At 41.9% G+C, this 15,546-nt stretch overlaps 1 protein-coding gene across 5 annotated transcripts in view; it reads right to left on the bottom strand.

Annotated features, from left to right (window-relative positions):
* Positions 1-477: 477 nt before the first annotated feature.
* Positions 478-15,546, bottom strand: part of radil (Ras association and DIL domains) — a 30,800-nt gene continuing 15,731 nt past the window's right edge. For 2 of the 5 annotated variants that reach the window (XM_042223861.1, XM_005929306.3), the window contains 12 exons: positions 15,419-15,456; positions 14,650-14,804; positions 14,376-14,488; positions 14,067-14,183; positions 12,705-12,828; positions 9,377-9,549; positions 8,971-9,121; positions 6,699-6,925; positions 5,839-6,175; positions 4,778-4,917; positions 2,819-2,958; positions 478-2,569 (listed from right to left, as the gene is read on the bottom strand). In XM_042223861.1, the coding sequence (XP_042079795.1) occupies positions 2,470-2,569; positions 2,819-2,958; positions 4,778-4,917; positions 5,839-6,175; positions 6,699-6,925; positions 8,971-9,121; positions 9,377-9,549; positions 12,705-12,828; positions 14,067-14,183; positions 14,376-14,488; positions 14,650-14,804; positions 15,419-15,456 (1,815 nt within the window). In that variant the 3' untranslated portion in view covers positions 478-2,469. The remainder of the gene's footprint in view (positions 2,570-2,818; positions 2,959-4,777; positions 4,918-5,838; positions 6,176-6,698; positions 6,926-8,970; positions 9,122-9,376; positions 9,550-12,704; positions 12,829-14,066; positions 14,184-14,375; positions 14,489-14,649; positions 14,805-15,418; positions 15,457-15,546) is intronic. The other 3 variants (XM_014335840.2, XM_014335841.2, XM_042223862.1) reach the window with 2 other exon arrangements.

Raw genomic sequence — 15,546 nt, 5'->3', positions numbered from 1 at the left:
TGTAAGAATGAATTTGAAGTCTGTGTTGTGGTGTTGTTCCATTCAAAACTCGAGTATCCAACAATCTTTATTCTGAAGTCATTGTCAACAGTATAAATAATGACCAAAAGAGGGTCAACATGCACGAGATCAATGCCATACAAACCCTGAAACGCACAAAAGGAAACTGTTACTGCAAAAAAGAAGAAGAAAGAAACAAAACTGGGGAAAAAAACAATGAAAACACCCAACAAGTTTCAAACTGCAGAAATGATCAGCAAAACTATGCTTTAAGTAAAACTGGCAAATATCTCATGCAGAGTTTCACACTTTGCTTAAAAAAAATCCACAGTGCAAATAACCAGCCAGTTACAACTCTAGAAAACATTATCAGATGGTAAGGTAAAGCTAGATATGGATGCCCTGCTGTGATTGGTGGTTATGGTCAGTCAGATGACCCTTGTAGCACTGGCTGATGCTGTGGTCCAACACTTGGATTTGCTGAGGAAGGATTTGGAGTGAGTGACTGGATCTGGACGTGTCAGCATGGCTCTACATTATAAAGCAAAGGTGTTTTCATGCCTCCTTTAGGAGGAGAAAGGAAATGTAATGATGCAGTCTCATAACTGATAGAGACACTGTGATACCGTAACTGGCACGGCTGAACTTTGAACATCACGCCGCTGTGATAAGCTGCTTCTTAACCCCACAATGCCAAGTGTATCATATACACTCATCAGTTTGATTTTTATTTTGTATTTAAAAAAAAAAAAAACTACTAATAAATCACACAAAAATGGCAAATGTAGCAAAAACAATACAAATTAAAACTATCCAAATTTATCTTTTTTTTTCTGTAGCTTCAGTTTAAAAAAAGAAACATTTTTCTATCAGGTACTTCATGGTTCAGGCTTCACAGGGTGAAGGACGATGTTTTGCAGGTTGAATCCGAATTTGTCAAAAATGTAATTTCACTTCATTTTTCCACCAAATGCATGGAACAACCTGACACATGGGTGCTTTTTGTAGTCCATCTTCAGGACTTTGTAGTTTTTACACAGCAGAGCTAGGCTTACATCCACCTTCACATTAAAAGGTTTCTTATAAGTGCAGTCGAGCTCTCTCTGAGCTCCAGGCTTCTCTTCATGTCGTCCTCACCTTCTGATCTTTTCTATCAAGGTAAAGTGATCGGGGGCAGGAGGTACTTTATGTTGTACTATTCGACCACGGCAGCTGGGATGTTTTGTCTAGTAAAATAACTGCTGCTGCTAAATTTGTTTTATTCAAAGCATAATTAGAATAAAGAGAATTATATCTGATTCCAGGCAGCTATCCAAGCCCAATATTTTAACTTAAAACCAGCACAAACAGCATGGGTGGCTACCACTTTTTTTGTAATGTTGTTGAGCAAACCATGACATACAAAAAAAAAGTTTACAACCAATGACTGCACTTTCCCTTTTCTCCGTCTGTAGGCTTTAGTGTCTCAAATATATTTCAGGAAAAACAAAAAACCCACAACAACACGAGTCGTTCCCAAAGGCGACTTCATCTTCTGAAGATCCAAATAATATGTGTGAGACAATGTTGAATATTTACAAACAGCTGTTTATGCTGCAGTTTAAATGCACTGCAAGGATGCAGCTGAGAGTCTGGAGTGGCGCATGTGGCCTTCATGGAGTGGTTATTAACTAAGTGCCCCCTCCCCCAGCGAAGGTGAAGTCCAGGTACGATGTCACAGGTGGAACGGGAGAGCGAGGTCGTACTACTCGGGATTTTTCAGTTCACTGCCTCTGTCGTTTTCTTCCACTCTTCAGTGCAAAAGTCAACACTCGTTCACAAACTTGCGTCTGTGGAGTAGACGCTGTTACTGCTCGCTACAACAAATGGATTTACAAAACATTCAGAGGTTCACTGAGGCTCACTTTGTTTGCAAATACTTCTAAAATTCTAAAGTACATCTTCAGTTTGTGTCCACCTGTTTCAGAGAACTGGGTAGGCATCTCAGCGTGCTATTTACATCTGGAATTTAATAGAAACGACTCAAAAATACTGTTGGCAAAAGTCACACGTGCCTCTGGGCTTGACTGATGAGAATCCGCTGTGCTTTAAACCGCCTCACACTGCATACTGATTGGTTAGACCTAACCCACCTCAAACGCTGATTAATTAGGCAACTTTCCTCGCTGCGGACTCCTTTGAAGTCACCGAGGGTTTAAGACTGTGTCTGTTATACAAACCCAGCAGGAGTCTGCGTGAGGGAAGCAGGTACGGCAGCTGTTCAGTGGAGTCGTGGAGTGTAATCTGCTTGGCTTTGAGCCGTGCAGACGCTGGGTTTCACATTCATATTTCATGAGGCGTAGGTACTCCTTTGGCTGAGAGGGGTGTGTGTATCCCGTTTGTCAGTGCACACATCTGTATTCCTTGTTAGTTCCTATCTCCAGTCCGGTGTAGCATGTTGTGCATGTCTTAGCTGGGAGGCCGAGGTAATCAGCAGGAGGAGGCGCTGATCTTCTCCGAGACCTCTGGGTCGGACTTGGCTACCAGGAAACGCAGTCGACCCCCTCCCAGACGAATCAAATCCACCGCGCTGTAATGGCACAAACGGGAGGAAGCGGAGGGAGAAGGACAGAGTCTGGTTACCTGATGCTCAGCAGAAACGTGAGGATAACATGGCATCACTGTCTGAGCTTCGACCAATCAAAGTAATCAATCGGCTTAAGAGGCTGACAGCAGTGGTTAGCAATGTGGAAAGTTTGCTCATTGTCATTGAAGTCAGTGATAACTCAGTGGTATCATTTATCTCTGTTTAACGCCTCCACTATAACTTCTCCCTTACCTCTGGTAGTCTGCTCCTATCAGACTGGTACCGTTCACCGCCAGGATGCGGTCTCCAATCCTCAGTCTGCCATCAGAGGCGGCTGGTCCATCGGGAATCAGAGTCCGGATGTAAATGCCTGGAGCGTTGAGAGGAGTGTGCTGCAGGATGGAGAAAGCAAAGGAAATCGATTGATGCCACAGCCAGGGAAAGTACTTGGCCAGAGGCAGGTGTCCATTAAAGCTGCATAACAGCTCACTACTACTGATAACTGCTGATTTAAACTGATATTTAGAAGTATACAAAACGCAGCACCACTACCTCTACCACTGAACCTTTTCTAGTTAGTCTGGTCTGGTTTTCTGGTCCTTTTCTAGACATTAACGTTAACAACCTTTTGTTATAGGTAGGAAAAACATTTAGTTCTATTTGCACACAATAACAGAATTATGCTCAAAGCTTGTAAAATAAAGTTAAAACTGAGTGTTATCTTCCAATTTGCACACAATATAATAACTTTAGTGAGCTGTCACTTGAGAAAGCATCAAGACTCTGGAAAGAAAACTAGTGAGAGATGTGTTTAAAGACCCTAGAACAACTGCCAGGACGCAAGTGAATGACTTAGCTAAGTTGGGAATTGTAGTCTCAAAGAAGACAATCCCTAGAGCCCTGCACGGGACTGAACTGTGAGGATGAAGACAAAAAAAAACTCAACTTCTGCAGAAGAGACACCTGCAAGCCAGACTGTATGCTAAGATCAACCTGGTGAAAAATGATGCATACCAGAATTATAAAACTAAAGCTCTTTGGCCTCAGAGATGCTGGTCATGTTTGGAGAAAGAATGGAGAAGAGTGCAAGCTAAAGAACACTATCCAACAGTAAAACACAGTGATGGAGGTATCATGCTGTGGGGATGCTTCAGTGTGTCTGCAGCTGCGTAAAGGTGAAAGAAAACCTAAGCAGTCAGCAGCAAAACTGGGTGTAGGTTGTGATTTTATCTTATAAAACAACAATAATCGATAATCTCCAGAAACCAAAGTAAAGGTTATTAACTTGCATGCATAAAACCCTGACTTGAATGTCATGGAAAATCTGAGGAGTGAATTGAAAACCATCAAATCTGGAGGAGCTTGAGATATTAGCCAAATAAAAATGGGCTGGGATTGCTCAGGAGACGTGTGTGAGACATGTTGAAAACTACAAAAACAACTGCAGGCTGTTATCCATCAAAAAAGATGCACAAGTGACTGTTAAAATTAATGGGCTAATAATTTTGACCCTGGTAGTTTTTGGTTTTTGTGAAATAATTTTGTTTCTGTGCACAAAGTAAAATAATGTAAGCATTCAAAATAAAACCACAGTGTTTAAAAACTTTAAAAATGTCTTTTTTTGCTATTTGGGCTGATTGGGACCTGATGAATGTAAAAACAAAGAATTACCTGATTTTTTTTAATATACCTGATTTTTGTTTCTAAGAAAAATGAGATCCACATATGAGGACATTCGTTTTAACAGTGGCAGAGAACAGTGGCAGTATAATGTCCCCGTAAGTGCATATTAGGCCCTTGTAGAGCAAAATTTGGTATTTTGGTCTAGACAACCCAAAATGTGTTGTCCACACGCCAGGTCCTAGGAGGGTAAAAATGACATTTTCAGGGAGGTAGCTCTTAAACAATAAATAAAGGATATGAATACAAAGTATTAATTTACTTTGCACTTTAATTTATTTGCAATACGTAACTTTAAAATGTGTAAATAGTAGTAGTTATTAGTGTCAGTATTTATTGTATGTCTAGCATGTGCATGTGGATACTGCTGAAATTTGTGAATTTCCCCCCGGGAATGAATAAACTATCTATAATCTAATCTATATACTTAGATCTAATCTTTATACTATATACTATATGTTAGTCACCCAGCATTTTTAAAGCACGTGGCTAAAACTCGATATATTGTGAAAAATGCGTTTGTCTACTTACCAGGCCGTCTATGAGTCCCATGCCCAGTCCGTAGGGTCCCTTGTCCAGTTCCACTACAAACACCACACACAAGTCATCAGGAAGGGAGGGGACGCCGGGGGAGGATACAGGGAAAGGGAATTCACACCCACTAATACACCCTGCAGAGGACACAGACACCCAAAGGCACAAAACACACACAGACACACACAGGGTCTCGCTATGGGGTTGGACAAACAGGAAAAAAACACAAGACTTGCTGTGCAGAAGAAACACGCGGATATTCAGACATGTGCAAAGGTGCAGCTGCTATACCACACACACATGCTTCTGCCTGCAGAGGTCACACTCACTACACAGTGAAGGGGATCTACTGTTGCACACACTTTAAATCAGCATTTTTTGTCATGCCCTTTCAGTGCAGCTATAAAGGCGTTTTAAACTGAGCAGTAATAAAATGTACAACATGCCACATTAATAAAGTGTTTGTGACAAATCCTCCCGCAATACACACACACACACACACACACACACACACACACACACACACACACACACACACACACACGTCACTGAGTGACATGGTATTGACCGTAACATGGTTGATCAATGTAAATCTGCTGTTTCTTCATTAATTCTGTTCTGCAGAGGGTGTAGTGCCAAAGCAAACTCTGGATTCCTGTGACCTTAATTAATAATGTTTTTTGCCGCAGTGAGATGGATGGATTTGAAACTTAGAAACGAGAGCAGAGGTTGTCAATATCTGCAGGTATCTACTGCTCAAGATCTGAAATGTTGCTGATTTTTTTAAACACCTGGTACATGCTCACTATCTAAAATTAACTGTAAGATTTAAACTTGCACATCTGGGGTGGACAAAATAATAAAAAATAATAATAAAGCGCATTATGCAATTCAGTACAAAAAAAATCAGCTTGTGTGAAGCCTTTGTTCTTTTTTTGGTAAGGGGGGGGTCTGATTACACACTGGTACTTGTTGTTATTTGTGTTTTTATCAAAAAAATTAAATCTGCACATTAGTTTTTGCTATTTTGTCCACCTCCTGTAAATAATGCAGCCTACCCTCCAGTCCGTTGGTGATGAGTCCATTGGTCTTTTTACATTCAGCCACAGTCCTGCCGGTGCAGCCGTTGGTCTGAACGTTGGTGCCGATGAGCGGCACAGGCCCTCCTCCGCCTCCTCCTTCAGGGTACAAGGGGGTATTGGGAGGAGTCAGGAGGCAGGACGGGTCTGGATTTGCAGTTCGAGGGTGGTGAATGGTGCCGTTCCGTCTGAGGCTGTGTGTGTGAGACTGGCCCGAGGGTCTGTCCCGTCCTCTCTCCTCTCCTGGCTCTCCTGGCCCGTCGTCCCCTGGACCCCCTGAACGGGGACTGCTGTGGCTCGGAGGTAGCAGCTCCCTCTGTGTTGAGATGGGACAGACAGACTTTAGAGGATAATCTGACATCTAAAGTGAGGATGCAGATGATAGCAATAACAATTATTCCTTTTTTCTTTCACCTGCGAGAATATTTAGAGCATCGCTGAAGCTTTGCTCCTGCAGGAAAACCCATCAGCTTGAGATGATTAAAATTTGAATGCACTATCATTGCACAGATTAATGTTCCAGTGAGCATACTTTTAAATGCATATTTTTCTGTGTGCGGGTATGTGTACATATGAGGGTGCTGTAACACTAGGGATTATGGTCTAGTCAGCCGTTCCCACTAATTAGACAGCCTAAAGACTAATCAGATTAACCATGATTTAACCATGTCTAGGTTTCTGTGTGTGTGTGTGTGGGTTGGCTGGAATAGAGGGTTTTGTCTTTCATTTATGGGATTACGAGGAACTCCTCAACAGCCACAGCTGCTGAGGCACATGGCCTGGATTACTAGGTGTACTCAAGTACACACTTGAGTGTGTGTATGTTTGTCTTTCTGAACCTGAACTTCCGGCCAGTCAGCTGTGTTGGTTCCATTGGAGTGTGTCTGCACACTGGGAGTGTTGGTGTGTGTTTGCGTCTTGGTGCGGAGCCCCCACAGGTAGTGCCGGATGTAGAGCAGCTGTCTGTAGATGCTGTCTTCTACACACTCGCTGTCCAGGTCCACTCTGAAGCCCGAGCTGGGCAGCACAATTGGAGGGTGGTTCTCAAAGCTCTCCAGGAGGTCGACTGCAAACACAAACACTGATGTTAACATAAATCTGTGCTGCTGTCTTGAAGGACTACATATTCAACACACAATGCACAATTAGTATAAATAGCGCTAGCTGCTAGTTAGCATTAACTGTATTGAATGCACACAAGTTTACGCAACGTGTATCTAGCACTCTCTCTTCTATCTACCAGTGCTGATCCTGGTTTCAAGAAACCTCAAAATGCTTTGAAGTATGAGTAGGTCATCAATAATCCTTGTTTTTTAATTACAATTTTGTCTTCCAACAATCACAAAAACTATTTTGTCTTGATGCGTGCTCAATCATCCAGGTATCCCCAAAAGTTGATTCGGTTCATCTGGACGTAGCGTTTTCAGTGGGAGAAACGTTTCATCACTCATCCAAGTGACTTCTTCAGTCTCAGCTGACTGCAGGTTTCTCCAATCTTATAAATAATGAAATAATTGATCAATGGTCAATAATTGATCAATGGTCATGAGAATTTGCATATTAATGATCAAGGAACTGACCTCCCAGTCCATTGTTCTTTCAGTGGTGCCAGATTCAGTCATTATGCAAATGTACTGTTTATAAGATTGGGGAAACCTGCAGTCAGCTGAGACTGAAGAAGTGATGAAACATTTCTCCCACTGAAACGCTACGTCCAGATGAACCAAATCAACTGTTGGGCACAAAAACTATTATGTCTTCTTTATAACAAATCAGTGTATATCTTTCCCTTCCTCTGCTCTCCTCGCTCAACAAAGTGCCCAAAGTTCACAAAGTGTTAGATTGTTCACCCATTAACAGGTAAATATGAGGCTAGACCAAGGTAGTTTTATTACTTCATTATGTGATGTCAAATACCTCAGACTCGGACGTTTGGTGCATCTGTTTGGCTGAGGAGCCAACGGTACAAAGCTACCACATGTAGGATTATGACTAAACGCCTTTAAGTCGAGATGCCGCCTGCACATGACCTTTTCTGCAGCGTAAGAACATCAGTTTGTCTTGGATAGCTTTGGATACCCTTCATCCTGCATCTCAGTTAATGGGAAAACTGGAGCTAAACTGGAGCAGGCAACCTATTTTTCTTTTTGATTTACACATTCACCTAACAAGTGAAAGCTTTTTAGTTCAATCCCAGAAAGAGACAAATCTCTGGGGTTGCATCAGGAAGGTCATCTGGCATAAAAACTCATGCAGAGCTAGTATCCACACTGGCGATCTCTTTCAGTTGAATTACACTTACAGAGGAAATAATGTTAAAAATGTTGTTTTGACAGCTTAATAAGTGCATGGTGCTTTCAAAGTCAACGAGTAATTGTGTTAAATCACTGTGATTCAGTACTGTCTGAGAATTTCTGCTCCTTTAGTTATAAAGCTGCTTGTCAAACACGTAAGAAAAAATTTCAGCTATTTCCTGATATAGTGATATCGGCATCTATATGCACCAATAAATGAAAAATACAGCAAGGAAAGAGAAAACAGGGAAAGTCTCCCAATTACATCAAGAGTGTTGATGTTTCTTAGTTTGTCAACCAGAGGGCACTCTGCAACTTCTCTGATGGTAATGCCACAAACCAGCTGACCCAAGTGTAAACATATAAACAACAACGTGTCAATAAAACCATAATTTTTTCATTTTTAAACTGTACTGTCATGTTACGTTAGTGTGTACTAATAAAATAATAGATAAAACAGATAAAAAAAAGTATTTTGTGTGAAAGAAATAAAAATATCGGCCCACAAATAAGATTTTTAAACGACCAAATATCAGTAGCAGTCCTGGTTTAAAACAGATTTATCCACATTCGCATTCATGTGTATTTGTTTTTGCTTGATCTTCTCCTTCATTCTACAAGCTGCTCAACAACCCCTATAAACCATTACACAATTGACCTTTAGCACGACAGTAACAGGCCTCCAACTGCCAACTCACGAGATTCAGACCAGTATTTATTGTACCTATAATCCCAACTCATAACACGAGGGCTTCGTGTTGTCATAATGTTGTCAGCGTCTCTGGCCGGAAAAATTCACACAAGCTCACAAACGTACCTGTTCTGTATATGTACGGCTCGTCCTCGCTGCTGGGTTGCCATGTTGGAACGGGGCCTATCTCTGCTGTGAGCTGGTACTGAGTGAGAATGCGGTGGAGCTGGACTGGTTTCAGAGTTGGGTGCTCACTGGACAGCGCTCGCCACCCCAACTGCAAACAAAGAGCAGAAATAAATCCCAGACTTGAAGAGATGAGAGGATGTCAGGGGAGTCACAAGTTTATTAGCGGGGTTTTGTAGGACGTCACTCATCACAAGCTGATCGATCACTTCATTTACAACTTGAGACTAATTTTTTATTTTAAGATTTTCTGCTTACGCCCACGTATTCCCTCCCCATTGCTTATAGCAATGTGAGGCTCATCATATACCAGCACAAACAAAAAAGACATTTCCCTGTGTGTTACCTGAGTGAGCTGTTGGGGGTGTGTGGCCAATATGGACACTGTGCTGTTGAGTTTGGTGAAGAATTTTTCAGCCAGATGTCCCAGACCGGACCTGCTCGCCCACTCCATGACCATCCTCAAGCATGCCTGAATCTGCAGCATCTTGGAACGCTGGAACCAACCCCGAGACGGACCTGCGTGCACAAAGACACATACACACACACACGAGCAGAAGGGAGCGTTTTGAGTATTTAATCAGAAACACTGCAGTAGATTTTTATTCGAGGGTGTGCGCATGAGAAAGGCAGAGTAAAATACAGAATGTGTGCTTCTGAGATCTTACGTCTGCGTGCATGTGTGCTGTTCGGCAATACAGACATTAATTTTTAATTAGGTTGTGATTGCAGTAGGTGGAACAATAGCAACAGCCAGCAACCGCCTACTCCTCGCAGAATACAAATGCACCGCTGCAGAAGGGCTCAGCTGACTGAGCTCCTGCTTGTGTAATCCTTCCTTTTCTCTCCCGCACATCAAAGAACTGAAAGGAAGTTTTGTGGCAAGTTAAGCAGGCGATGACTATAAGTCTAGCACTTTTGAAGCTGGGATCCTATTGTTTCATTACCTCACTGCAGCTTTAATGCATTTAATACTTTCTGGTATGTACCCCTCCACCCCCTCAAAGTGAGCTAAGGCTCGAGTTGGGGTTCAGTAGAAACGATGAAAAATAACTGCGCTCCAATGGTGTCATTTTTTCAGAGCCTGCAAATATTTTAATACCTACATTTTACATAATCAGAACAAATGTGCAAAAAATCTATCAGATGTGGTTAAAATCTCCTTTTTAATCTGCAGTCTGCAAGTCAAAACAAGCAATAATTAATCTAAATACTAGTTCTATATATAGTAAACATACACAGCAATATATAATGCAATAATTCTGCAATGACAAGGCAATCACAATTTTATCAGCCAAATATTACCCAATATCAGCATTATACGCCTATATTGACTAAATAATGGCAATTATAGCTGATATGAGCCAACAGACAAGTAAGATGCCATTCACCACTGTCCAAGGCTGACATTTATCCAATCCATTTACTGTAAAGATTGGCAGTTTTTCTAGATAAGAGAGTGTAAAACAGACAGAAAGTACGGTGGGGGGTGGGGGTGACATCCAGAAAACAGTCTGAGGCAAGCTCGAAACCCGGACGCTTCAGCAAAGACTCTGGCCTTCGGTACATGGGTCATCTGTTCAACCAGGTGAGCTATAGTGATCCATCCAACAGACTTTTTCAACAGGTAAACAAATTCCTGTAATCAGGCAAATGTCTAAAAATCCCTGTACAATTTCCTAAAGCATCTGACATTAGAGAAATAAAACCTAAAAGTAAGAGAGTTTTTGGCACATTACTTACAAATACCAGAAATGATGAACTGAATAACTGTTGCACCTGCAATAGTTAATATTTCCCAGAACCCATACATGAATAGAAATGTCTCAATGAAACCGTCCGCTTCCTATATAAAACTATTTAAAACAGGCTAGATAACAAACTGTGGGCAGCTGTGAAAACTGATGTAGTAAAATTATAACAGAAATGTCCACAATTCAATAAAAAAGCTGCCACGGGATGCCTGGGTGGGTGTAGATCCCAGGGGGAGACTGGTCTGGTTATGAAAATAAGTCAGACTGTAAAATGACCCACGGCTCACTTTTTCTGAGTAAACACTTTCCTGATAAGTTTATGGGCTCAATCGCTACTTATTTAATACAAAGTGATCTTTATTTTGTACATTACAGTAGATGTTGAGTACAATCAAAGATAAAGCAGAGTGTGGCTTGGGGCGTGTCTGCCATAGAAGAGTGCAGTGTTTTTGCCTTCTCTGTAAAATCCCCCCTCGTGGCATCTAGTATCACAGCAAGTCTAGTTTTCAAAACAGCACTTCAAAGCCACATCACCGATACTTCCATCCTTAATATACAGTCTCTGTTTCTACCAAACATGTCTAACTTTTGCTTTTAAGGACATTAAAGTCAAGGAAATGATCTGGATTCCTAAATTCCGTTTTTAGGACACACACAGACACACAGTCCTAAACTGAACGTCTCCCCCCAAAATCACTACAAGCAGCACATGACAGGAAGCTTCAGGCAGACAATGAACTGGCAGCATTATCTGCTGACTGCGCACACACACACATAACTTCTGCCATATGTTTTGGATGCACGCACACACCCTCCGCTGTAATAGGCTTATGTCTAGGCATACAGTAATCTATATGAGAGGCATCGCAAACTGACCAGACATCTCTTAACCTCTCGGCAAAAGGTGTGATAATGCCGTGTATACCCCAAAATCAAACCATCCAAACAGCATTTATTATAATTTGTTAGCAAGTTTTCCCTACAACACAACGAACATCTCCGCCACGCCGTTCATCTTTCCTCGGCTGTATGATTGAGCAATGTGAGTGTAGGGTTTTTGAATGCTCAATGTGAACAAGTGTGCATATGTGTGTGAGTGGGTTGCGGAGCACCCAGTGCGAACGTCAGCGTTACCTGCTACAAACTCACTTCTCTGTTACCATGGACACCATCAGCAGAGAAATATCAATGAGCGACAAAAATGGGAGCGAGGCAGAGAGAAAGCCAGACAGCAAGGCAGAGAGGGAGGTGGAGATGAGATGGGGGACGGTGTAGCCCCTGCATGTATTAAAGGTATTTCTCCTTCTGCCTTTGCCAGACATGTGATCTGTCCTGTCTCTACGAGCTAATGAAGACATATGGCATGTATCTGAGTGTGTGTATGTGTCCGTGTGTGTAAGACAAACGATATAAAGAGAGGGCGAGGGGAGCTGGCTTGACATGCAGACACAGCTGGCAGTAAATTACTGTTTTTTTCTGTTTTTGTTGTTGTTATTTTTAAAGAAAGGTAAGAGCCTATTAGCAAAGTCATCATAACAACTGAACGACCTTCCAGCCCTTTACCCTTCACTCCGTCCTTTTTCACTCCTCCCCTGCTCTATCTGCTCTCTCTCGCCTCCACCCAATCCCATCTCCACTCTTCTTTGTCTCACCCCCTGATGGCCAGATGGAAAGAAGGAAGGCAAGACGGAGGTGGGGGAGGAGGAAGAGGAGGGGGAAACAGAATGCAGATAGGAGAAGGGCACTGAGGACAAATCTGGGTTAGTCCCCTGTCAAAATGCTGACAAGGACACAAGGACACAGTTTAGTTCACTGTGTCTCTCATATACTTTCACAACTGTACGAACCCGGAGGGTCTAATGCAAATGCAAAAGAGAGAGAGAGAGTGTGTGTGTGTGTGTGTGTATGCTTTTTCTATACCTTTGTCCATCAGTTGGTTAAACAGTGACACGTTGGAGAAGAAGAAGAGGTAAGCAAACATTTGAGCCTGGATCTCTGGGTGAACCTGGTAGCCTTGCAGAAGCTCCTGCGCACTCTGAAAGACCTGCACACACACATACACACCCATAGATTTCATAGTCTTTGCTGTAGCTTCTATTCCTATACGTCAGTATACCTAAGCAGCTACAGTTAGGTTCATAAGTATTTGGACAATGATGCATAAAATCTACCACAATAGATTTTAAATCCTACAATCATTATAGGATTGTGTAGGCTTTCAGAAGGGGTTAAATAAGTATTAAGTATTTCCTTATCTGTTTAGGGGTTACAGTCATTTTATACAGTTTTATGGCCAGGTGAGGGCTCTTCTCTCAAGATCTAGTTTCGATTCCATGTGTTGAAGTTGCATTTTTTAATATGAGGTACAAAGAGCTGTTAACGCAAAAGAAGGAGGACATCTTTAACCTGATAAATCTACATAAACCTTTCAGAGAGATATCAAAAACTTTGGTAGTGTTAAAATCAACAGTCTGGGGAATTATTAAAAGGAAGGAATGACTTGGCCAACTGAAAATGACTGAAGACAATTAAAGTGGATGATCACAGAATTCTTTCCGTGGTTAACAAAAACAATTTCACAACATCCAACCAAATCAGAAACACTCTCTAGGAGCTAGGTGTATTATTGTCAAGGTCTACCATCAAAATTTGTCTTTAGCAATAGAAATACAGAGCGATTACTACAAGGTAAAAATTACTGGTTACACTCAAGAAAAGGAAAGCCAAAAAGCCTTTGCCTGATAACATCATTCTTTGGACAATTGAAAACAAGATTTATTTGCACAAGAATGATGAGAAGAGAAAAGTATGGAGGAAGACAGAAAGGCCTGGCAGAGCATCTCAGGGAGAGGAAAGGCAGCATGTGATGATGTCCACGGGTTCAAGACTTCCAGACTTTTGAATAAAAATGTTTGTAATTCCTGAACACTTAATGCAATAGTTCTGGCTTTGGACCGGATGCTATTTACGACCCCTGAATTAAAGCTCAAAGTCTGCACATATATTGACTGCCTGACTTAAAATAGACTGTGGTGGTGTAGAGACACGAAACTAAAAATTCTGTCATTGTCCTCAGTTGTATGCCTCTAAATGTATATATGTTGGCAATCCAAGCAGGGTAGTAGCCCTAAAATGTGCATGACAAGCATCTTTTATAAAAATAATTTTAATATGTGCAAATACTCTGAAAACAAAGATATCACTGGTGTCTTAACGTTTTAATAAATTAATTTCTCATGACCTTGAAAACCCGAACTTGTACAAAGCTATGCACATCCCTACCTGCAAGACCCTTCGCACCGGTTCAGGAAACCCCACGCCTCCTTTCCAGCAGGGCTCAGAGCTGTCGACTGGAAATGGATTACAGTCCAACAGACCCGGTAACACCACATAAAGAGCCTGGACACAAACACACGAAAACAGAAATACATTATGATGAAGGTGATCGGAATTACAGAATAGTTCACACCATCCGGGCATTCTTTGTGCCCACGAAGGTGTGTTATTATTCATCCGGTGCAATTTAAACAACACAACAAAAACCTTCTTAGTCATTTAGAAGATAGCATCGCTGCTGTGTTGACAGATTACCTTGGTGATATAGTAGACACACTGCTGAAAAGTGTACATGATTACTTCTTCCAAGATTGTCATAGCCTCCTCATTGGCTGATATGGTTGCTGATAGCAACGACTCCTTTGACCCTAGACACAGATGATGGAGACGGAGTCACATTTAAGATATATACAGGGAGAGAGAGAGGGAGGGCTGTAGCTGTGTCAGTATCTACTGTATGTCAGTGTGAGTAATGACTCCAAGTTGTTTCCACACTCATCATTCTGACTTTGCGTATGTGTGTGCGTACCTTGCAGTGTCTCTATGCTGTGTGTGTATGCTGGTGCTCTTTGCTGTATGAAGTAGAGGATCTCGATAGAGTTGGACATCCAGAAGAAAATGGTCTGCAGGTCTGGGACCAGGTCTGAGATGCTGAGCAGAGACAGCGAGGCCGGGTCCTGGCTACTTGGACGTGCAGAGACAAGTTACACACAGTCAGGTAGGCTTCTCGACACCATGCACATTCCTACATAAACTGCTTTCACACCTGACCTCTGGACAGTCGGGTCAGGACTTAGCCACCAATCGGACATTTTCACATTCAGCACACAGCAGAAGATAGTTTGCTTCAGATGCATTCTCACTATGCACAATAACACAGTGTGGTTTAGGTGAGGGAGCTGCCTGACTAGAACGTGCAAGAGGCAAGAAAAAGGACGACCAATTGCTCCCAGACTATGAAGTGTGCTATTCGCACACAAGCACAGTCGACGTCTTACTAGTTTGTAGCAGGTTAAAAGATCTTTTAATGACAGAGAACTCTGTTAACGTAATCCCTGCCAATGATGAATTTTTCTGTACTTTCTGATCATAAGAGAGTGTTTGATGGATATGTTTATATATATTCATAGTAGAAAAATATTCTGGGAGGTCTTGAATGATAAGTGAGTCCCAAGTCTCTGGTAAGTTCAAAACAATGCTCTATAAAAGGTCAGGGCTCAAGGCAGCCACACAAAATAAAATGCACATGAGACCGTCAGCTTCCTATTTTTTAACACGAGCTGGAAATTGATACTTACTGCTGAGCTTGCTTCTGCGCCAGCTCCTTTGTCTTCTCCTGCAGGGCGTACACACACACACACACACACACACACACACACACACACACACACACACACACACACACACACACACACACACACACACA

The sequence above is a fragment of the Haplochromis burtoni genome, unplaced genomic scaffold, assembly GCF_018398535.1.
Source record: "Haplochromis burtoni strain Fernald_Lab_line unplaced genomic scaffold, NCSU_Asbu1 Contig_122, whole genome shotgun sequence".
Taxonomy (NCBI): Eukaryota; Metazoa; Chordata; class Actinopteri; order Cichliformes; family Cichlidae; genus Haplochromis; species Haplochromis burtoni.
This window is presented reverse-complemented; position numbering and strand designations above follow the sequence as displayed.